The sequence below is a fragment of the Salvelinus fontinalis genome, chromosome 6 (assembly GCF_029448725.1).
Source record: "Salvelinus fontinalis isolate EN_2023a chromosome 6, ASM2944872v1, whole genome shotgun sequence".
NCBI classification, from domain to species: Eukaryota; Metazoa; Chordata; class Actinopteri; order Salmoniformes; family Salmonidae; genus Salvelinus; species Salvelinus fontinalis.
This window is the reverse complement of record NC_074670.1, coordinates 37,651,640-37,675,922: the sequence shown is the minus strand read 5'-3', so window position 1 is coordinate 37,675,922 and position 24,283 is coordinate 37,651,640. Positions and strand designations below refer to the sequence as shown.

General features: G+C 44.3%; 1 protein-coding gene across 1 annotated transcript; it reads left to right on the top strand.

Moving 5' to 3' along the window:
• The first annotated feature begins 55 nt into the window (after positions 1 to 55).
• On the top strand, positions 56 to 23,417 carry LOC129857785 (terminal nucleotidyltransferase 5A-like). Its single transcript, XM_055926343.1, has 2 exons — positions 56 to 18,742; positions 19,363 to 23,417. The coding sequence occupies exons 1-2, from the start codon at positions 18,317 to 18,319 to the stop codon at positions 20,140 to 20,142; spliced, it is 1,206 nt and encodes a 401-aa protein (XP_055782318.1). The 5' UTR covers positions 56 to 18,316; the 3' UTR covers positions 20,143 to 23,417.
• Positions 23,418 to 24,283: the final 866 nt, after the last annotated feature.

Genomic DNA, 24,283 nt, shown 5'->3' with positions numbered 1-24,283 from the left:
CTCTTATTGTAGAATTGGTCTTATAATTATTTGTGCTGTATTACAATAGGCCTGTCTTGTGTTATGCAAAACAGAAGGGTGGGTGAATGTCCAAGGCTAATGATATAGTGCTGTGTGATGTCTGTAGTGTCCCCACAAGAATGTAGGCATTCGCCCTCAAGCTCCCCGACAAATGTAGCTCTCGCTGAATCGATCTCAATGGAAACATTGAATGCCTCTCTCCACTCTAACATCTGTGCTATGCATAAATAAACAACCGTTAAAACGCCTACCCGTGATGACCCTGCCATGGAAAGAGAGGAAGGGTGGTGATTAAGGTAATTAAGTAATCCTAATAGTCTTAAGTCGATACAGTATGACATCAGGAGTCAGCCAGAGACAGACCTGAGTTCCTAGTGATTACTCCATTTAAGCTCAATTAGTCAAAACGGACATGATGCGTTACACAGAAAGACTTGGCTCCATGTCAGGTCGGAATGGTCCAGCTAGGTCACTGACAGGCACACGACGTATGCCTCCTGCTAAAAACATTTACCTCAGATGTGAAGTGTTTACCTCATTAGTCGTTTACCTCCTGCTAATGAGCGTGACATACTCCAGAGATGCTCTCCTGCGCAGAATTGAACTATATGAATGTGGATATCTCCTGAAATTCTCCTTGTTCATAGAATGTAACAGAGAGCTGAATTTCCATCTAATGGGTAACATATTTTTTTATATTTAACTTCTAAAAATATATCTATTCACTTGAGTTCCAACTTTGAGCATGTACGGTAGTGTCAACCCTGAGTTTCATATCTGGGACGATTGAGTAAAATGCCTCTCAAATGACAACAAGCTCAGTCCGATGATGCTGTGACACACCGCCCCAGACCATGATGGACCCTCCACCTCCAAATCGATCCCGCTCCAGAGTACAGACCTCGGTGTAACACTGGTGTAACGCTCATTCCTTTGACGATAAACACAAATCCGACCATCACCCCTGGTGAGACAAAACCGCGACTCGTCAGTGAAGAGCACTTTTTGCCAGTCCTGTCTGGTCCAGCGACGGTGGGTTTGTGCCCATTGGCGACGTTGTTGCCTGTGATGTCTGGTGAGGACCTGCCTTACAACAGGCCTGCAAACCCTCAGTCCAACCTCTCTAAGCCTATTGCGGACAGTCTGAGCACTGATGGAGGGATTGTGCGTTCCTCGTGTAACTCGGGCAGTTGTTGTTGCCATCATGTACCTGTCCCGAAGGTGTGATATTCGGATGTACCAATCCTGTTCAGGTGTTGTTACACGTGGTCCACTGTGAGGATGATCAGCTGTCTGTCCTGTCTCCCTGTAGCGCTGTCTTAGGCGTCTCACAGTACAGACATTGCAATTTATTGCCCTGGCCACATCTGCAGTCCTCATGTCTCCTCGCAGCATGCCTAAGGCACGTTCACACAGATGAGCAGGGACCATGGGCATCTTTCTTTTGGTGTTTTTCAGAGTCAGTAGAAAGGCCTCTTTAGTGTCCTAAGTTTTCATAACTGTGACCTTAATTGCCTACCGTCTGTAAGCTGTTAGTATCTTAACGACCGTTCCACAGGTGCATGTTCATTAATTGTTTATGGTTCATTGAACATGCATGGGAAACAGTGTTTAACCCTTTACAATGAAGATCTGTGAAGTTATTTGGACTTTTACGAATTATCTTTGAAAGACGGGGTCCTGAAAAGAGGTAACTTTTTTTGTTGTTGCTGAGTAGTTGTGTACAGGTGTGGGGGGCTGCCTCCCCCCTATCTGATTCAGAGGGGTTGGATTAAATGAGGAAGACACATTTCTTTTGAATGCATTCAGTTGTGCGACTGACTAGGTATCCCCTTTCCCATATGGGGGAGTGAATGCTGTAGGTGTTTGTTCCCCTGTGTGCTGCGTGTGTCAGGTTCTTGTCCAGTTCTGGTGTTTAGGTCACCACAGACTAGTATATGTCCCTGGGTCTGGAAATGGTTGATCTCCCTCTCTAGGATGAAGAAGCTGTCGTCATTAAAGTATGGGTCGTCTTTTGGGGGAATATTGGTAGCACACAGGTGGACATTTTTCTCTGTTGAGATTGACTTATTTATTTCTAACCAGATGTAAAATGCTCCTGTTTTGATTAACTTAATGGAGTGGGTTAGGTCTGATCTAACAAATTGGCATACCCCTTGACTCTTCCCTGTTTCACTCTTGGTAGCTTGGTGGATGGGACTAGTGTGGATGGGACTAGCAACCAGTGTGTCCATCACCTCTATACCATGTTTCTCGATCTTCCATCTAGTCATTTCCTAGCATCCAGTGGGTAGGTGGTCCAACCGTTTGAGTAAAATAAATGTCTCTCCCTGTGTTGTATTCATGAGGCACAAAAAAAAGAAGAAAAAGGCTGAAACGGGGAGATACTATCTACACTTGTTCAGTAAGAAACACTAGTTTATGTTTTCTGTTGCGCAACGTTCTGCTACGTTGTGCTCTCATAAATACGACCCTGATGAGCGTAAAAGAGCAGCAAGCCAGACATTCTGGGAGCACACTCCTCCTGTGGAGGAACAGAAAAGAGACAGCATTTCTGTCCGTTTTTTCCTTCATCCTGCAGATGGGAAGCTCATAGTACCGTCAGTTGCCCTCCAGGCCAGCCAGAGGAGATACTGTACCTCAGGATTAATATGTTTATTGAGAAAAGGGAACATGCTATACGCTCCGCGCAATACCATTTCCTTCCATCCCACATTCCCAGTTTGTGATATGGCGTTCCGATCCAACCCGGGGCATGGAAGATTCCAGGCAAAGGCCTAGCTACACCTGGGTTGTATTCATTAGTGCCCACGGTAGCAAAAACAAAACGATAGTTACTTGTTGGACAAGAAACAATTGAATGTGATTTTTGTCTTCCACCGGAATGGACATTTTCACACAACCCACCTTACTTCGACTTACTCAGTTGAATGAGACCTTAATCATTGTCCCTCTGTTTCAGAGCAACATTTGAGGCTTCGTAATAACGGTGAGTCAGTCTTTGGCTTCATCTTATTATTCATGTCAGCCCCACCTCATTGTGTGACAGGGATCCTCATTTTGGAAATGAAAGGGTGATGAGAATGGACATGAGAGTAAGGTGATGAGTAGAATTTAAGATGGCGCCAAAGAGGATGACTGACGTTTTACATGCCCGTAACCAATTGTGCTATTTTGTTTGTTTGTAAAAAATATTTTTTTATATGTTGCTGCTACCGTCTCTTATGACTGAAAATAACTTCTGGACATCAGAACTGGGATTACTCACCACAAATTTCTACCTTTTAACGAGATTTCTACCTTTTAACGAAAAATATATACTGCACTCCCGCGAACAGGCCCAGATCCCTGTCATTTGCGTAAAGAAAAGACAGAGGAAAAGAGGACGCAGATCGGGCTGCCTTTGGAGAATCCGTAGGCAAGCAAGTAAACTCCCACTGCCATCAATTCTACTTGCTAACATGCAATCATTGGAAAATAAAATGGATGACCTACGATTACAATTATCCTACCAACGGGGCATTAAGAATTGTAATATGTTTCACTGAGTCGTGGCTAAACAATGACATGGATAATATAGCGCTGGAGGGATTTTCAATGCACTGGCAGAACAGAGAAGTTACGTCTGGTAAGATGAGGGGTGGGGGTGTGTGTCTTTTTGTCAATAGCTGGTGCGCGATGTCTAATATTAAAGAAGTATCGAGGTATTGCTTGCCTGAGGTAGAGTACCTTATGATAAGCTGTAGACCACACTATCTACCAAGAGAGTTCTCAAACATGTTATTCGTAGCCATCTATTTACCACCACAGACCGATGCTGGCACTAAGACCATACTCAACCAACTCTGTAAGGCCATAAGCAAACCAAGAAAATACTCACTCAGAAGCGGCGTTCCTAGTGACTGGGGACTTTAATGCAGGCCAATTTAAATCTGTTTTACAACATTTTTCCCAGCATGTCTCATCTGCAACCACAGGGAAAAAAGCTCTTGACCACCTTTTACGCCACACACAGAGATGCATACAAAGCTCTCCCCTACCCTCCATTTGGCAAATCTTACCATAATTCTATCCTCCTTATTCCTGCTTACAAGCAAAAACTAAAGCAGGAAGTACCAGTGACTCGCTCAATACGGAAATGGTCAGATGACGCGGAAGCTACGCTACAGGACTGTTTTTCTAGCACAGACTGGAATATGTTCCGGGATTCATCCAATGGCATTGAGGAGTATACCACCTCAGTCATCGGCAGCATCAATAAGTGCATCGACTACGTCGTCCCCACAGTGACCGTACATGCATATCACACCAGAAGCCATGGATTACAGGCAACATCCGCATCGAACTAAATGCTAGAGCTGCCACTTTCAAGGAGCGGGGGACACTAATCCGGACACTTATAAGAAATTTCGCTAGGCCCTCAGACGAACCATCAAACAAGCAAAGCATCAATACAGGATTAAGATTGAATCCTACTACACAGGCTCTGATGCTCGTCTGATGTGGCAAGGCTTGAAAACTATTACGAACTACAAAGGGAAACCCAGATGCGAGCTGCCCAGTGATGCGAGCCTACCAGTTGCGCTAAATGCCTTTTATGCTCACTTCGAGGAAAGCAGCACTGAAGCATGCACGAGAGCCCTAGCTGTTCTGGATGACTGTCTGATAATGCTCTCTGTAGCCGATGTGAGGAAGACCTTTAAACAGTTCAACATTCACAAAGCAGCGGGATTACCAGGACGTGTACTCAAAGCATGCGCAGATCAACTGGCAAGTGTCATCACTGACATTTTCAATCAGACTGAGTCTGTAATACCTACGTGTTTCAAGCATAGTCCCTTTGCCCAATGAAACGAAATGTAACCTGCCTAAATGATTACCGTCCCGTAGCACTCACGTCGGTAGCCATGAAGTGCTTTGAAAGGCTGGTCATGGCTCACATCAACAGCATCCTCCCGGATACCCTAGACCCACTCCAATTCGCATACCGCCTCAGCAGATTCACAGATGACGCCATCTCAATTGCACTCCACACTGCACTTTCCCACTTGGAAAAAAGGAACACCTCGATGGGAATGCTGTTCATTGACTACAGCTCAACACCATAGTGCTCATCACTAAGCTAAGGACCTTGGGACTAAACACCTCCCTCTGCAACTGGATCCTGGACTTCCTGACGGGCCGCCCCCAGGTGGTAAGGCAACAACACATCTGCCATGCTGATCCTCAAACACTGAGTCCCCTCAGGGGTGTGTCCCGTCCTTGTCTCCCTGTTCACCCACGTCTGCGTGGCCAAACACTACTCCAACACATTCAAGTTTGCTGACGACACAACAGTGGTAGGCCTGATCACCGACAATGATGAGACAGCCTATAGGGAGGTCAGAGAACTGGCATTGTGGTGCCATGACAACAACCTCTCTCTCAATGTAAGCAAGACAAAGGAGCAGTAAGGCGCTACAGAGGGTAGTGCGTACAGGCCAGTACATCACTGGGGCCAAGCTTCCTGCAATCCAGGACCTATATAATAGGCGGTGTCAGAGGAAGCGCCTAAAATTGTCAGAGACTCCAGTCACCCAAGTCATAGACTGTTTTTTCTGCTACTGCACGGCAAGCGGTACCAGAGCGCCAAGTCTAGGACCAAAAAGCTCCTTAGTAGCTTCTACCCCAAACCATAAGACTGCTGAACAATTAATCAAATGGCCACCGGACTATTACATTGACCCCCCTCCATTTGTTTTGTACACTGCTGCGACTCGCTGTTTATTATCTAGGCATAGTCAACTCACCCCTACCTACATGTACAAATTACCCCCGCACACTGACTCGGTACTGGTACCCCCTGTATATAGCCTTGTTATTGTGTTACTTTTTATTATTTTTTTACTTTAGTTTATTTGGTAAATAATTTCTTAACTCTTCTTGAACTGCACTGTTGGTTAAGGGCTTGTAAGTAAGCACTTCACGGTATACTTGTTGTATTCGGGCGAATGTGACAAAGTTTGATTTGAATACAACCCTGTCTCACATCACAAAGTGTTCACACCTACAGCAAACAACTACAGCAAGATAAGCTTATGGGTTCAGGGTGAGAGAATATCATTTCTGGCCACACCAGGCTCAAAACGAGCAGTTCAATAAAGATGATGTTCTAATAGAACTCAACACAGAACATCCTATAATGCACTAATGATATTAGTATGTCACTTAAGTGGGCTGTGCGACTGTGGACTGATTTACGGTCTGTGCTTTCGGCTCTGTCCCTAATTTAAGGTGGCCTTTGACTCTGGCCCTCTATAGGTTGTACTCTTACATCACTTTTGAGACTGACGCAGTATCTAACAAGAACACAATTCTGTTGTACCTCTTTAACTTTGTGACACGTCACTTTAACTCACCAGAGAGTGTCTGACAGTCCGAGACTGTCCAAGAACATCCATAAGTTGTGTGTTAAAGAGATATTCATACGCTGCAGTCCTCACCCGTCCATTGGCTAAAGTCCCTTCCAGCAGCTTATAGTCTCCCTTCATAGTCACAGAGAGTGGTTAGAGCCCCGGCCAGCACTCCCAATCCCACTTAGCGGTCATGGAGCCAGTTAAGCATGGATTACTTGACTGCTCCACAATCGTCAGCTCAGCTGGCTGCTTTAGACCATTAAGGTCCGTTCCCAAGACAAGCTTGCACTGAGCGTGCCCACAACGTGCCGTCCTGCCATCTTGGCTGCTGTCTGGGGACATCTTTGAAGCTCAATGAGGTTGGTGATTGGTGGGCTAAAACCACGTGCTACCTGGACCGCACCAAACATCCCGTCCTACTGGCCACTTGGCTGGACAACCAGGCTGCAGAAAATAGACCTTTTTGTTTCTGTTGCTAGGCGGTGGACAAACCAAGGGTTGACATGACATTGTTTGGTCAGTTGTAGGTTTGTTGTATTCAGTCTTCGCCCACTACCTTTGTGAGGAGCCAAACTCCTATCACTTCCTATCCACGACATTATTGAATTAACAGCTAAATTAAAATGAGTTAATAGATTAGAAAACCCCCTGAAATACACCGTGGTAGGGGTATACGGGTGCCAAAGTTTGGAGGCTTTGCTATATTGGCCTAGCTGAGCCAGAGGTCCAGGTGTTAGGGCAGAGGTCTAGTGATGGTTGATGGCGTACGGTTGGACTGGAGAATGTAAGCCAGCCAAGCCAACACAACACATGACAGGTGGAAGGAGAACCCACACAGCACAGCACACGGGTCAGATCAAATAGGGTCTGCTATGCCCATCACTTGCTAAAATGCTTTAGCAGCTAGCAGTGTGCTTTCCTTCTCCGGTGTCACTGGACTCCCTAGTTGTTAGATCATATACAGCCCATAATCCGTCCTATGAGACCTCCACTAGGAAAGATGGGCCTCTCTGTGTCTCCCTGAAACACAACCCGTACTGTTATCCTCAGTACGGCCCTGACAAAAGAAACCCAGATCAGTCTCACCATGCACCTACACACACACACACACACACACACACACACACACACGTGTGTGAACGTGCACACACGCATCATATGCACGCACACACACATGCATGCATGCGCACTCGCACACAGTCACGCGCACGCCGGTGAAGTAGGAAACATCCATATTAAAGCAGCTGCTGCTTTTTTTTAGTTGCCACAACCCTATCTCACCAGGAGTCAAAACACATTGACTGAGAAAAGCTGGAAATCCCATTCCGTCCGGGAGCTTCTGATCCACACCCAAAACTAACTACCGTCAGTGCCAGGAATGTCACTTCGACTGGACAAACTAATGCGACCCACCTGGAAATCCAGTCATCTTAGGCAGGGGGAAGGGGGAGACAGAGTGAAAGAGGTAGAGGAATACGAGGAGGACACGGATTACTTAAACCCTGCAGAAGTGCAGGTATAATGCTTTATGAATTGTTATAAGCGTATGACCTTTCATAATGGCTCAAGACATAGAATGCAGTTATGTGGGAAATGTTTATTTGACTCAAAATGCTTGGTATTTTGTCCGGATCATAATGAGTTTAGACGTTATTAAGGAGTCATGCATGCGTATGACATGTCTTACACTGCATTATAACCTCCTCATAATGCTGCCGCCTCATTATACCTGCAGGCTTTAAGTGAAGAGCTACAAATCAAACCTTAAGCTCTTTATCCCCACAAAATGCACTGGCCCATACAACTTCTAAGATAATCGACTTCGCAATCTTGCAAAATGCATCTTGCATCACCGTCAGTGGTATATGCAGATAACATGCAAGAGTTCCGGTCCTGGTCTCTACTATAGCTCTACACAAAAAATATATATAATATAAGGTAGTTCACGTTACTCACTTCAACTGCCAAGAGGAAACAGATTAGCCAAGATGTTTGTCAGTTGTTTCCACACAACTTCACAGCCAAAGAGAGGAGATAAAAACACATCTAAAACACATGCTGCTTTTTTGCTCATTTGCCCGCACTAATCAACTGCTTAGAAGTGTAGAATGATTGAATAACTTGAAATTATGCAAAGTGGGTAAAGACACACAGATATGTGAAAAAATACAGAGCACTTCAAATCTTCCGCATAAATCCTATGAAAGTCATACCCCACATGAAATAAAACTTTTCCATCTATATGACCTATTCCAACCATCTCAGTTTGGCATCTGTAGAACGTTTCAGAGCGATTGTGGCAACGTATGTGTACGAACAAATATTTTTGCATTTGCTATAGGCCTAAGTCCCCAATCCCATCTAACCAGTGCCTCGGTACTCATTCACTCATGTTAGAGCATAATAGCCGGTGTTTCCATCCCCTCCTGTTAAAATGAGGTCAGATGAGAGAGGTCAGACCGGCTCGATTGCTCTTAATGAGATAGAAATTCTCATCATGCCGCTAGAGGACCCTGGACCTCCATGGCCCTCTGGGCAATCCACATACTGACACCACAACCCATGCATCTCATCCAGCACATTAAAATAGGTCTAACTAGAAAACACACGAGTGCACTCTCCCCGGAACCACATCGCCAAAATGTATTTGAGAGCCCTGCTCTCTATCCAACTCATTAGCATGATGTGTTAATGTGTAGTTCCTCTCCATATGATCTGAGGAATTAGCTAGCTAGTCGCCCTGCTCGACTAAAGCGACTCTCGCTCACAAAACATGTTAAGTTAGCTATTGTATTTTGTTTTCAAAACATTATGTTTCAGACGTCAATGACCTTCATTAGTTGTTGTTGTTAGATGTGGAAGATGCAGACGAGTGAAGAATAGTGACTAAGACATTAGATTCTAACTCCCCGACCGTCTCAAACTCTAAAGATGAGCTCAAGGGGAGATGATGTGGCTGTCCGAGAGGATGCGACTCTTCACGGTGCATCAATCCAATGGTTCCTGTCAGCTGGTTGGCACAGTGAAAACCCTGGCTTCTCTTCGTTTATTGGGCCGAACTGTCCTGATCATTTTTTTATGGACCCTGGGGGCAGGCTCTCTGTGAGTGTAAAAGATCGGTTTTACGAGGGAGAGGGCCAACAATCACAGTTGCGAAATAAGATATTTTCAGATGTTGGGTCCTTCCGTGGTGCATTGACATGAAGAGTCTTTTCAACAGTGGTGTGTATTCATGGATTCCAAGGGAAGCCAGGCTTCCCCAAAAAATGTACCAACAAAAAAAGAAACAAATAATTTCTTTAATCTCTCTGTGTTTCATAATTTTCCTTCAAGTTGCAAGAGGCTGCATTTTTGTATTTCACCAGGGAAAGCCTCCGAGCGAGCGAAACAGACCCCACTTTTCTTTGTATGTGTAGCCCATCTATCTGATGCTGTCTGGTCAAAAAGAGTATGACAAAAAGAGTATGATACTGTACAGTACCGTGCAGTATTGAAGAGCCCTCACTGCTGATCAATCATCCTATTTTCCCAACATAATTGAGGAAAATAAGAACAATCCAACATTTATTTTTGATGCTGTCGCAAAGCTAACTAAAAAGCAGCAGGGGTGTGTCACTTGAATGGGTTGAGTCACTGATGTGATCTTCTTGTCTGGGTTGGCGCCCACCCTTGGGTTGTGCCGTGGCAGAGATCTTGGTGGGCTATACTCGGCCTTGTCTCAGGATGGTAAGTTGGTGGTTGAAGGTATCCCTCTAGTGGTGTGGTGAGGTTATGTCCTGCCTGTTTGGGCCTGTCCGGGGGTATCATCGGACGGGGCCACAGTGTCTTCCGACCCCTCCTGTCTCAGCCTCCAGTATTTATGCTGCAGTAGTTTGTGTCGGGGGGCTAGGGTCAGTCTGTTATATATGGAGTATTTCTCCTGTCTTATCCGGCGTCTTGTGTGAATTTAAGTATGCTCTCTAATTCTTTCTCTCTTTCGGAGGACCTGAGCCCTAGGACCATGCCTCAGGACTACCTGGCCTGATGACTTCTTGCTGTCCCCAGTCCACCTGGATGTGCTGCTGCTCCAGTTTCAACTGTTCTGCCTGCGGCTATGGAACCCTGACCTGTTCACCGGACGTGCTACCTGTCCCAGACCTGCTGTTTTCAACTCTCTAGAGACAGCAGGAGCGGTAGAGATACTCTTAATGATCGGCTATGAAAAACTAACTGACATTTATTCCTGAGGTGCTGACCTGTTGCACCCTCGACAACCACGGTGATTATTATTATTTGACCCTGCTGGTCATTTATGAACATTTGAACATCACCCGGCACAGCCAGAAGAGGACTGGCCACCCCTCATAGCCTGGTTCCTCTCTAGGTTTCTTCCTATGTTCTGGCCTTTCTAGGGAGTTTTTCCTAGCCACCGTGCTTCTACACCTGCATTGCTTGCTGTTTGGGGTTTTAGGCTGGGTTTCTGTACAGCACTTTGAGATATCAGCTGATGTAAATACATTTGATTTGGTTCCTGTAGCATTGAATGCAAGGGAAGCCAGCCTGCATTTGGCCTCCCTTGATAAAAACAATATAAAATAATAGTCATTTAGCATTGAGCTCAACTGTGAATGGTCCCGATTCACCCCCCAAAAAAGTGTCAGTGGAAGCCAGTTTGGATTTGGCTTCACACCAATCACATCACGATCACAGCTAAACAACATTGACAGAAAAAACTTTAATTGTTGCATCTCGCTGTGTCGTTTTCCTCCGGTGTCTAGCTAGCTAGCTAAAATTGTCCTGTTCCTAAATTAACCATGGATGGAGATAGGGATTTGGACTTGTGGTTTTTACTAAATTCTCCATACTGGCCAATGATAATAAAGGCGATTCTGATCCAACCATAAATTCATACATTGCCTCTGGCCTGAAAGGATGGAAGTTCAATATGTAGATAGATATAGTAGGCTTGTTAACTAGCTGGTTCATCATTGCCCATGAAAGGAAGTTAGGCTAGCGAGCAAGCATTTTAGCCAGGACAACAAAAACTAAACGTGTGTAGCCTACCGTATGATAGTCATAGACCGTTTCGGCGACATGAGAGGAGGATGGCATTGGCGTTTCTCTACAAGTAGGGTGAGTCAACATGTTTTTTTTGTACTTGTACGTACACACACACACACACACACACACACACACACACACACACACACACACACACACACACAGAAATTGCTACCATGGACAGCCACATCATACACTGCTCAAAAAAATATAGGGAACACTTAAACAACACAATGTAACTCCAAGTCAATCACACTTCTGTGAAATCAAACTGTCCACTTAGGAAGCAACACTGATTGACAATAAATTTCACATGCTGTTGTGCAAATGGAATAGACAACAGGTGGAAATTATAGGCAATTAGCAAGACACCCACAATAAAGGAGTGGTTCTGCAGGTGGTGACCACAGACCACTTCTCAGTTCCTATGCTTCTTGGCTGATGTTTTGGTCACTTTTGAATGCTGGCGGTGCTTTCACTCTAGTGGTAGCATGAGACGGAGTCTACAACCCACACAAGTGGCTCAGGTAGTGCAGCTCATCCAGGATGGCACATCAATGCGAGCTGTGGCAAGAAGGTTTGCTGTGTCTGTCAGCGTAGTGTCCAGAGCATGGAGGCGCTACCAGGAGACAGGCCAGTACATCAGGAGACGTGGAGGAGGCCGTAGGAGGGCAACAACCCAGCAGCAGGACCGCTACCTCCGCCTTTGTGCAAGGAGGAGCAGGAGGAGCACTGCCAGAGCCCTGCAAAATGACCTCCAGCAGGCCACAAATGTGCATGTGTCTGCTCAAACGGTCAGAAACAGACTCCATGAGGGTGGTATGAGGCCCGACGTCCACAGGTGGGGGTTGTGCTTACAGCCCAACACCGTGCAGGACGTTTGGCATTTGCCAGAGAACACCAAGATTGGCAAATTCGCCACTGGTGCCCTGTGCTCTTCACGGATGAAAGCAGGTTCACACTGAACACGTGACAGAGTCTGGAGACGCTGTGGAGAACGTTCTGCTGCCTGCAACATCCTCCAGCATGACCGGTTTGGCGGTGGGTCAGTCATGGTGTGGGGTGGCATTTCTCGCCAGAGGTAGCCTGACTGCCATTAGGTACCGAGATGAGATCCTCAGACCCCTTGTGAGACCATATGCTGGTGCGGTTGGCCCTGGGTTCCTCCTAATGCAAGACAATGCTAGACCTCATGTGGCTGGAGTGTGTCAGCAGTTCCTGCAAGAGGAAGGCATTGATGCTATGGACTGGCCCGCCCGTTCCCCAGACCTGAATCCAATTGAGCACATCTGGGACATCATGTCTCGCTCCATCCACCAAAGCCACGTTGCACCACAGACTGTCCAGGAGTTGGGGGATGCTTTAGTCAAGGTCTGGGAGGAGATCCCTCAGGAGACCATCCGCCACCTCATCAGGAGCATGCCCAGGCGTTGTAGGAAGGTCATACAGGCACGTGGAGGCCACACACACTACTTAGCCTCATTTTGACTTGTTTTAAGGACATTACATCAAAGTTGGATCAGCCTGTAGTGTGGTTTTCAAGTTTAATTCTGAGTGTGACTCCAAATCCAGACCTCCATGGGTTGATAAATTTGATTTCCATTGATAATTTTTGTGTGATTTTGTTGTCAGCACATTCAACTATGTAAAGAAAAAAGTATTTAATAAGAATATTTCATTCATTCAGATCTAGGATGTGTTATTTTAGTGTTCCCTTTATTTTTTTGAGCAGTGTATTTAGTTTACGTTGATTGGACTAAATTGTTTTTGGTATCTTTTAATTGTCACCGTATTAGACTAAGCATAGGTGATTTGATGATGTGGAAGTTGAAATTGTGCTGGAATAGTGGAGGCATCTCCTGTTTTCTTTGCGACTTGCGGTAACTCTGTGATTCTAAATAAATAGTTGTCTAAAATGTCGGAAACATTAACTTGATTGTCCATGCTGTATGTCATGTAACTGTTTGTTACATGCAATATGATTTGTGGACAGATGTTGCTGTCTGGTTTTGTGATGAAACAAAGGTGGTTGAATTTATTCTGCCCCTTTCTTCTTATTGTCTCTGCCTTTAGGCTTATATATCACGGTGGCAAGGCATATGAACTAACATGTTATAGAGCAAATAACACAATTATCACAACACACAATATGCAATTTTTTCCCCTGGCTTGGCATCCCCAGTGATTTTACCCATCTACTGCTTTTCAAAGCACTCACTGATTATGGCATCTCTGAAGATAAAGTTGTCTGTTATTATATAAAATTCAGGATTGTCCATGCAATGAGGATGTTTCCAGTCACCAAAGCATAATGTGACAATTTTTGCATATCCTTTTTTTTCTATGCAGCCCCTGTCAACCATTGTAGAGGAATATACACCTACTGTCTCTATGGCAACCACTCTGATTTGGCTGGAGTGGAGATGGCTAGTGCACAGAGCTCTTGAACGAAGGCCAACCCATACCTCCACACCTGGGAAATACATTGACTCCTCACATACATTTCCAGATGTTAGTTGCTATTTGAGAGACTTGTGATCTCTCATTGGACTGTCCACCAATAAAAAACTGGCTATCCCAGAAAAAGCGTGAGTGAGATGCATGATTAGAACAATGTGCATATGGTTGCATATGGAATATGGCTGTGAATGTATCTGATCTAAGTCTATAATGCTTAAAATCAAATCAAATTGTATTAGTCACATACATGTTTAGCAGATGTTATTGCAGGTGTAGTGAAATGCTTGTGTTTCTAGCTCCAATAGTGCAGTAATATCTAACAATTTACAACAATACACACAGATCTAAAAGTAAAAGGATGGAATTAAGAAATGTATTACTATTAGGACGAGCAATGTCGGAGTCCGGAGTATAAATATATCGTATGTGATGTATGTGGATAGAGTATTTAGTATATCTGTAGAATATGTAGGATAGAATGGTATATATACAGCAATATAGGATAGCATTGACTAGAACAACACACACATCTAAAGGAATGGAATTAAGAATATATATAAATATAATATAAGTATTTGGACTAGCCATGTCGGAGCGATTGTGAATGATCAGTGATCTATGTGAATGCGATTGCCTCTGACCCCCTGTTGTGAGGAGTGTGACTGTGCAGGTAGGCTCTGGGATCTCTGCTCTGCTGTGGGCTAAGAGTAAATGGGATAAACTGGGTATACAGGGCTGTGTGGCAGCAGTGACGCAGGGCTTTGCACTGCTTGATAGATGCCCTGATGGCTGCCCCGACCGGCCATGACATGGCACAGCATGTTAGTCCTAATATGATATGTTTGGCTTTGGCAGGTTTCTCTCTGATGTTTGATGGAGATGAGCGTGTGTTTCTCTGATGCTAGCTGTCATGCTGTGCTGCACTGTGCCATGGAAGTTCAGTCTGACACTGACATTAGAGTCTGACTAGCACTGTGCTGTTGTCAGCTGTCTCACTCACACTTCAGTAGAGAGCATTAAGCCCAGGGGGTATGATGATGGGGAAAACAAGGGATTCAAGACAACAGAGACCGCTAATGTCCACAACACACATTCACAACACTAGTTAGCCCAGGCCAGGGGGTATATTGACCAAGAAGAGAGAAATACATGGTTGCATACAGGGACTATACTCATATTGTCTGAACTTCTATGGCTGGACACGTCCCCATCACATTCATAAGACCACTGAGCTAGCCAGGCCTTCCCGAGCCGCTAGGCTAAAGTCCCCTCAACATTGGTAAGACCCCTCCCACATTAAAAAAAACTACAGTTTACTATAGAATATTAAAGTACTTACTATAGAATTATATAGTAAACGGAAGTATACTGTAGAATAATATACTACACACTGTTGTATCCCTCAATCATGTGTAGTAATTATAATGTTGTATCTTTAGAATAATATAGTAAATACTACAGTATTATCTGCAAAAAAAAGCACTGTAGTAAATACTACAGTAATGTCTGCAAAACTCTACTCTTTTTAACTATAGTAAATACTACAGTATTTAAATTGTGTATACCCTGCACATTCCCCACCCCCACATTGCAATTTGTGCCACACGTTAGTGAGAAACCTACATGCCAAGTATAGACCATATATTGTGTTTCCTACAGGTTATAGAAAAGAGCAGAAGCTCTGAACTATCCGTTCAGACCCCAGACCTACCTACCTACCGGTTATGGAAAATGAGCTCTCTCAGTATTTCTCCAGTAGGTTTCCTGAAGGAAAAAGCCTCCACTTCTATGTCAAAGATAATGAAAACAAAAACACTATAGATACTGCAGTGACATCTGCAAAAACACTACAGTAAATCCTACAGTATACTATAGTCCACAAAAACACTTAATTAATTACTATAGTATATACTACAGTTTTATTTTACTACAGTATTGATACTATACTTAACTGTAAATACTCAGTAAATACTACAGTATTCACAGTAGTGTTTTTGCGGACGCAAAACACTACAGTGAATACTATAGTATACTATAGTATTTTTTCATGTGGGCTGGGATCAGATACAGCTTAACCAGGCACTAAATCAGGTCACAACATATACTGTTTGATAGACACAACAATAGGGTTGGAGGTTAGGAAAGAGAGTGTTTAGGAAAGAGTGTTCTTTAGAGGTGAGAGTTTGGGGGGCTGGTTTAGGAAATGGCATTAGGGAAACCATAATTAGGTATGTGTTGGTCCTGTGTGGTTCTAGGAACGCCAAGGTCATGGGTTCAAATCATGCAGGGATCACATACTAAAAATGTATGCACTCACTGTATTAAAAGTTGCCTTGGAGAAAACATTTGCTGTAAGTGGCATATTTATATGACGTTTCCTCAACACAGCAAGTAAATATCAATATAGGAACACTGGAGCTCCCTAAAATAGACAAACTAGGAAGTGTCATTCTACATTATGACTCACAATCAGTGGTGGAAAAAGTACTCAATGGACATACTTGAGTGAAAGTAAAGATACCTTAATAGAAAATGACTCAAGTAAGAGTGAGTCACCCAGTAAAATACTACTACTTAAGTATCAAAAGTATAAACCATTTCAATTGTTTTTTTTTTAAGGATAGCCAGGCGCACACTCCAACACTCAGATATAATTTACAAACAAAGCATTTGTGTTTAGTGAGTCCGCCTGATCAGAGGCAGTAGGGATGACCAGGGATGTTCGCTTGATAAGTGTGTGAACTGGATCATTGTCCTGTCAAAATGTAACTAGAACTTTAGGGTGCCAAGGGAAAATGTATGAAGGAAAAAGTACATTATTTTCTTTTGGAATGTAGTGAAGTAAAAGTTGGCAAAAATATAAATTGTAAAGTACAGATACCCCAAAAAACTACTTAAGTAGTACTTTAAATTATTTTTACTTTAGTACTTTACACCACTGCTCACAATATGTTGTTGCTGGATATTTTTCAAATTACTCATAGATTTGGTTAGGATTGTGATCTAACTTTTTCCTCTTTCCCATAGAGGGCGGTATGGCAATGCCAACTCAAAGGTAGGCTTTTGCTCCACAATTTTTGTATGGTCAATGAAATCCTGCAAGTGAAAATAACATCTCTTTATAGTGAAAGCCTAATGCGATAATGCGATTTCAACTCAAGGGAGGGCACATTAGGTTATTATATTTTCAATTAACTGTGCCTGCATTTCATAAGAGAATATACAAAACTGTCATTTTATTTGTAGTAACATTAGCAGGCGTAGAAAACGCCTGTGCGGTGTGGTGTCCCTCTTTCCGTTAGGTTAAGTTAGGTTAAATTCTGTATGCCTGACAACTGGCTACATCCGCTTTTTGCCAACGTCGCTATAGTGCGGCTGTAGTCAGAAGTCCGATTTGCTATTGGTGAGCACACTGTATGAATTGGTGAACACACTGCTCGCTTAAACCAGCTGTCAGCCGCACCAATGTGTCGGAGGAGCCAAGGAAAGCCCCAACGGCCAAAACCCTCTCCCACCCTGGACGGCACTGGGACAATTGTTTGCCGTCCTATAATGAGGGTCACGTGCAGTTGCGACAAAGCCTGGGATGTAACCCCAGGCTGTTGATGTCGCTCTAACTTATCTTCGTTCAAATAATAAGGGGGGGGGGGGGGTTGTACATAGCATGTGACATTCCTAAAACTGTACCTGCCTTTCAGCGAGAAGCGACGCCCACAAGCCAAGCACAGTGGATAGGTAACGGTTAACTTTGGAAAACAAAAGTAGCCAAACTAAACCACATACTTTTCACGTGACAAGTTACATGGAAGGCTTTAAGAATGTATTGGAGACGAAAGGGGAATCAAATATTTAGAAGTTGCGCGTCACAATCCACGGGATTCCACAGAGGGCTGATCGCTGCAAAACTTGCCAAGTGCGTATTCATGCAAATTAAAAATCATAGGCGTGCCTTAGGCGATGGAGTCACAGCCCGAACTCAGAACTCCTAGTATACCAACAAGCTCCAAAGACGGTGATGCGCACAGTTCGGATGCACTGAGTGACAACCGACGAGGAAACGTTTCACGCTCTATAAAGAAAGGAAAAAGGCAGAAGTGACGACTATCTTTGAGAGAAGATCTTATTTACTGTCCTCCCTCATCTCACGACAAAAGACACGCGAGTCAACGGGAGTTAGCAGCTGTCATTTCTTTACTGCGCACTGAGTAGCCTATTTCGCCTTGATTTGATTTATGTTACAGTATAATATAGAGGTACTGCACTCTGACTGAAGATACCGATGTGGATGAAGTGACATTGCCCTTCTATAGCCCACTGTCACTGCGCGTAAAATCCACATTTGGATACGGACCTGTCTCTAAAGAAACTTCATTGTCAATTGCCGTTTAATTTTCTCCACAATGTCTGAAGAACATAGTTGCACTGGTGCTAGTCCTATAACTGAGGTTGAAAGCAGCAATATCAGCGTTCTCGGCTGGGAACAAGTGCAGCGTCTTGATGCCATCCTGACCGAGACCATTCCCATCCACGGCCGTGGAAACTTCCCCACTTTGGAGATGAAACCCCGACAAATAGTGAAGGTGGTGCGTAGTCGCATGGAGGAGAGGAATATCCACGTCCGGGACGTACGGTTAAACGGGTCTGCTGCAAGCCACGTTCTTCATGAGGATAGCGGACTGGGCTACAAGGACCTTGACCTAATCTTTTGCGCGGATATGAAAGGGGAAAGTGATTTTCAGATTGTGAAGGATATCGTTTTGGACTGTCTCCTGGACTTCTTACCTGACGGGGTGAATAAGCAGAAAATATCACCATTGACTTTAAAGGTAGGCTGCATTTTCCAATCAACAGTTATTGAAATAAATCAAATGGCTATTTAGAAATCAATTTAATTTATGAATATGGCTACTTTTACTCACCTTCGCCGTTTTGCACATCATTGTGCATGTTATTTCAAAGTGCAATAAGACAAGTTGACTGATAGTATAATGTTGATTTGATCCAGTTAAGAGGATTGCAGTAAGCCCATTTTAAAGCGGATCCTGTTTCCTCGGCCACCTAAGTTCCATAGATAGGGCAGCCAATGTTTGCCCCTTATTGTAGGCTACAGAAAGATGCAAAGAAAATATGTGCCAATGTAATCACATTTATACATCTTTATGTGGCGCTATAGAAGATGAACTGTTCCTGATTTAGTGCTTGTATCGGTTTAATTGGATTTAGATCAGGAGTAGGCTACAGTATTTATATCCATGACAGTTATTTGTTTAAGATCATAGTGGCGCAAAAGCATTTAAATAGTATGTGTACAGTATTTTAAAAATCCATTCACAGTTATTCATTTTAACTGAGCAAAGGGCCTTTTTATAAAGTATGCGTACAGTATTTCTATCCATTGGCAACTGGAGCTCAAGATTCATTTCCCCTGTGTGTTTCTGTCTGACAGGAAGCCTATGTGCAGAAGATGGTGAAGGTGTGCAATGATTCAGACCGCTGGAGCCTCATCTCCCTCTCCAACAACAGAGGCAAGAACGTGGAGCTCAAGTTCGTAGACTCTCTGAGGCGGCAGTTTGAATTCAGCGTGGACTCCTTCCAGATCAAGCTGGACTCCCTGCTGCTGTTCTATGAATGCTCTGAGAACCCCATGGCCGAGACCTTCCATCCCACCATCGTGGGCGAGAGTGTGTTTGGGGACTTTGGTGCTGCCCTCGACCACCTACGCCAGAAGGTGATCTGCACGCGCAACCCAGAGGAGATCCGGGGCGGCGGTCTGCTCAAGTACTGTCACCTGCTGGTAAGGGGCTTCCAAGCCGACTCCGAGACAGAGATGAAGTCCCTGCAGCGTTACATGTGCTCGCGCTTCTTCATCGACTTCTCGGATATCAGCGAGCAGCAGCGCAAGCTGGAGTCCTACCTGCAAAACCACTTTGTGGGCCTGGAGGACCGCAAGTACGACTACTTGATGACCCTGCATGGGGTGGTCAACGAGAGTACGGTGTGCCTGATGGGACATGAGAGGCGGCAGACCCTGGGGCTGATCGCCATGCTGGCGGTGCGCGTGCTGGCCGAGCAGAACGTCATCCCAAATGTGGCTAACGTCACCTGCTACTACCAGCCAGCCGCCTACGTGGCAGACGGTAACTTCAGTAACTACTACATAGCCCAGGTACAGCCCATGTTCCACTGCCAGCAGCATGCCTACTCCACCTGGCTACCCTGCAACTGAGACAGCACAGGGAAAGGAAGGAGTGAGAGAGGGGGAGGGAGAGTGATTCATTCATACAGAGGCTGAATCACTGGGGTGACTCACTGTAAAGTGTTTTTCAGATAAATGAATGAGAAAAAAGGTATCCCCATGGCTCACCAACCTGTATTGAATTTAATTTAGTCATGTTCTGTTAGAGAGTGATGGGGGGAAGAAAATAACAGTTGGGTCTCAGCTCCTGTGAGGTCCGTCTTAAACCAATGGCAGGACAGTTTACTGTGAAAATGCCACCCTGTCCGACACCTAACCCAAGCTTGGGAAGTATGGGATGGCGTTTTGCCCAATACAATGCAAACAATGATGGACAAGAATGAAAGCAGCAGCAATACTTTCATTGACACTGACCTGGATTGACTGACTCTGTTGCAAACTGAAAAGGCAGTTGAATTGAGCGATAGACAGACAATAATGTGTGGCTGCATTTGTGCCCTGTGGTGTCCAGCTGCCTCCATGGCTGTGAGGAGGATGCCGGCCCCTTTGCTCTCTGAGGGGTGTGTGGCTTGCACCCTGACGCGTGCTGGGCAATGTCCCAGCAACACAGGGGTTACTAGAGCACCATAAAACTCAATTTCTGGTGAGACAAGCTTTGAATGACAACAACTACACCTTAACTAGTAATGATTGATATGAACGTGTGTTTACAAACCAAAGATTTTTCATTTCTTGTTTTTAATACCCAAGTTTGGTGGGGAAGAAAAATAATGTATAATGCTATCTATATTTGTATATGTGAACATGTGTTTTAAGTGCCTAACGCCTATCAGTAGTATAGGTAGAGGAATAATGAGCAGCGGGCCATATCATTTTGTGAATAAATCCAGTTTGATTTTCGTCAGGCACACAAGACAATAGCACCCCAGTGGCTTGTGAATGTAACCGTGAAATCCTGGTACAGTCTGTGTTGATGTCATTTTTTTTGGAAGAAAACAACATATCCCCTTGCAGTCATAGAGTATTAGTCAATGAGGGAGAGATGGGGCTTTGCTGTACTTTGTACAAAGTAGTTTGACAGGTTGATTTAAGACCTTGCGTTAACATTTGCTGATATTTGAAACATTTCAGCTCCAATTAATAACAGCAGTACCTCCTCATAGGTGTGTTGAAGCCACAGAGGCTAGAGCACTATTTTCTGTTGCTCTCCCGTAGTCATTTTCAGACAAACAAACTCCACAGGAATATTAGTTTGTGCCATAGTGCATGTACAGAGATTGTTTAATATTGTTTTGTCGTTGTTCATGTCGACTGTTTCAGTTTCATATGGACTACTGTATATTCAGTTTCACGTGGTTTAAACTTTACTGTATTTTGTATAGGGGTGCTTATCTTTTAACTCACCTTTTGTAGCAAGTTCACAGCAGGCTGAGGGATTGACAAACCTTTGTCGGAAGAAATAGATGGAAAAAATAAATACAGATGGAAAAAGAGACAGAACGGATCGAAAAGGCAAAGAGAGAGTCAGTGTGTGTTCCCGTGCTGCCTTCTAGGATGATATTTGCCGAGACACCCTAGCAGGGAATTACGCAGCTACCGAAGAGGTTGAACTTAGCTGGGCTGTGTTTGTAGTGCATGCACTCGCTTTGGGTCGGCTGCATACCTACCAGAAAATCTTGTGCCAAATGTTTATCTGCCTCTTGCCCAATGTTGAATGAGTGTTCTGCCTTTTGTCGATGGAGAGCGAGGTTGAGGATGTGTTGTTTTTATATTGAAGTACAAATATTGAGCTGTAGGGGGGGATGGGGGGGGAGAAGAGAACTTGTGAAGGAGTGCAAGTGAGGGACAGAGGAAAACGTGAGAGGCAGGGAGCTGGGCTGGGGAGATAGGTGCAGATGGTGAAGGGGTTTGTCTTGCTTTCACCACAGACAGACAAGCACAGTGGTAATACCTCTCTCTCCCACCTTTAAGAGGACCTAAGCAGAGAGAATAGGCAGGAGAGAGAGGGGTCCTGGTACACACAACACAACTTTAGGGAGGTAGCCTATTAAGCCGAGCACTATTTATTATCATTACCTCTGTGTGTCAGGGCCTCTTCTCTGTGGGACTAAACAGATATTCACGCATGCCTTCTGAGCTTTGATAACATTCTCTGGGTTGGTGCACTGCCATGGTATAACTGTAAATGACCTGTTAATTGAGGCTAGGTTAGGCAGTGGTTACATGATCTAACTGCAATGCTGTAAGTTCCAAGCCCATGGGGAAATACTGTCTCATGCTAATTCAGTTTCTCTAATGCCATTTCTAAACATAACATGTTGATAGGAACTGCTAGGAATTCATTTTTGACATGAAGATGAAAATGAATGATGATTCATCACCAGTATTGTGGGTCTTGGGGTGAGAGACAGTGTTATTAAAAATAGCAACATCGGTGTGTACTATACAAATCTAAAGTGTGTATCTTTGGAGAATAATGAACAGTGTTTTCACTAAGGGTGGGATCCCTGGCTTCCCACTAGTGTAGAAATGGGTCATGTCACAACTCTGTAGGACATATTAAGGAAACTACTGTCTTTGTCTCCACTGATGAGATCCTACTCGTGTCCTCTCTCCTCTCCCCTCACTCCCATAGTGTGTAAGCTGTAATGCAGCTCTCTTAAGGACAGAGTGAATGGACATCTAATGGAGTTCTACAGGGCGGAGGCACTCCATAGGGGATGTGAATCGGCTTAGGTGACCACTGTGTGACTGTAACCTGGGTGGTCAAGAGAACAGAGGAAGATGTACTCTACTCAAATCATTCTGTAGACTCCTTTTTCTCTATTTTGCTATTTCACACGTTCTGGTCTTGCATTTTTTATTTTTGACTGTGTACATTTTGATGATATTGTCTGGATCGTGCAGGCGGTGTGTATTCGCCGTCTCTTCTCACCCTGTGAAATTGGCTCAGAACAGCTCAGCCTACACCAGTCTACCATGTAGTTAGCAAGCAACACACAGGCTGCTATGGGTTACTGCATAGTCTTGTATGCATTGTTTCAACGTTTCACCTCCTATTCATGCAGTCTTTTTTCAATCAAACCGACAAAAAAAGAAAGAGCCTGCCTCATATGTATTTTTTATGATTGTTTATTTTTTTTAACTGTTTCAGACACTACCATGTTGCAGCGCTTTGGAATCTGTAATCAGGTCGCAAAATATCATTTCTCAGCTTTCATTTCTTTTGTTGCAGATCTTGTAAATGTGTCTGTTTCGAAGATAAAGGATGTTTTCACCATTAAAAAAAAAACCTGAAACCCACATTTTCATCTCAGTTTCTTGTTTGTAACGATGCTTGTGGAGTCTGTGACTGAATTGTGTCGACGATGACACTCAACTGTCTGCTCGATCTAGATTCTGATTGTTCCTGTCTAGCGTTAGGCTATTTTCCCAAACCCCCCCCAACGTTCAATGTCCAGGCTTGGCCTCAATGGTCTGCCCATCAAGGCAACTGACTTCAGGCTTCTTTTTCATGAGAGAGCATCTCTTTTAACAGACACTAGCGATTCAGCAGCTTTTAGAAGGATGGGTTCCCTGCTTACAGAGGACAATCCGGGCCAGATCCTGCCAGACCAGACCCAAAGGGCACCGGCCAGAGAGAACTGCTCCACCGCTGCCAGAAATAGCGGGTGGTGAGTGTGAGGGATTTGCGTCCACCCAAAAAGAGACTTTAACGCTTTTGTGTTGTGAAAATCTTTGCCTGCTCATCAAATTCTCTTTCAGAATTGCCCAGTGCCTCCCATCCACACCACTGTAAATGTTGAAATGTGGACTGACTGATCAGGCAAGGGCAGGGTAGCAGTGAAGGGACCAGTTCCATGGTTTGAAATGGAGCTCTAAAGCAACGTAGCTCTAGTATGGGTCATATGAGTCACATGTCTCATTCTCCCACATAGAGAGAACGTGGGAGAGAGACAGAGTAAGATAAGTAAGAAAGTAAGCTATATTTAGGAGCCATGATAAAGATATTATCCCTTTCACTTAAAATTAAATGGGTGACTGCTCTATGCTTGCAGACACACACCTCACTTTTCCAAACCCATCAGAAGACGAGATACGAGAACGTCTGGAAAATCTGATCACATGTACCTTCAGCTTCACCAAGATCTCCAATATCTCCTCAGTGCAG

What these genes read in the sequence shown, in the direction of transcription:
- LOC129857785 (XM_055926343.1), top strand. Translation starts at nt 18,317, where the DNA reads ATGTCTGAAGAACATAGTTGCACTGGTGCTAGTCCTATAACTGAGGTT. An exon ending in TATCACCATTGACTTTAAAG is followed by an intron (nt 18,743 to 19,362) that starts GTAGGCTGCATT and finishes TCTGTCTGACAG; the next exon opens with GAAGCCTATGTGCAGAAGAT.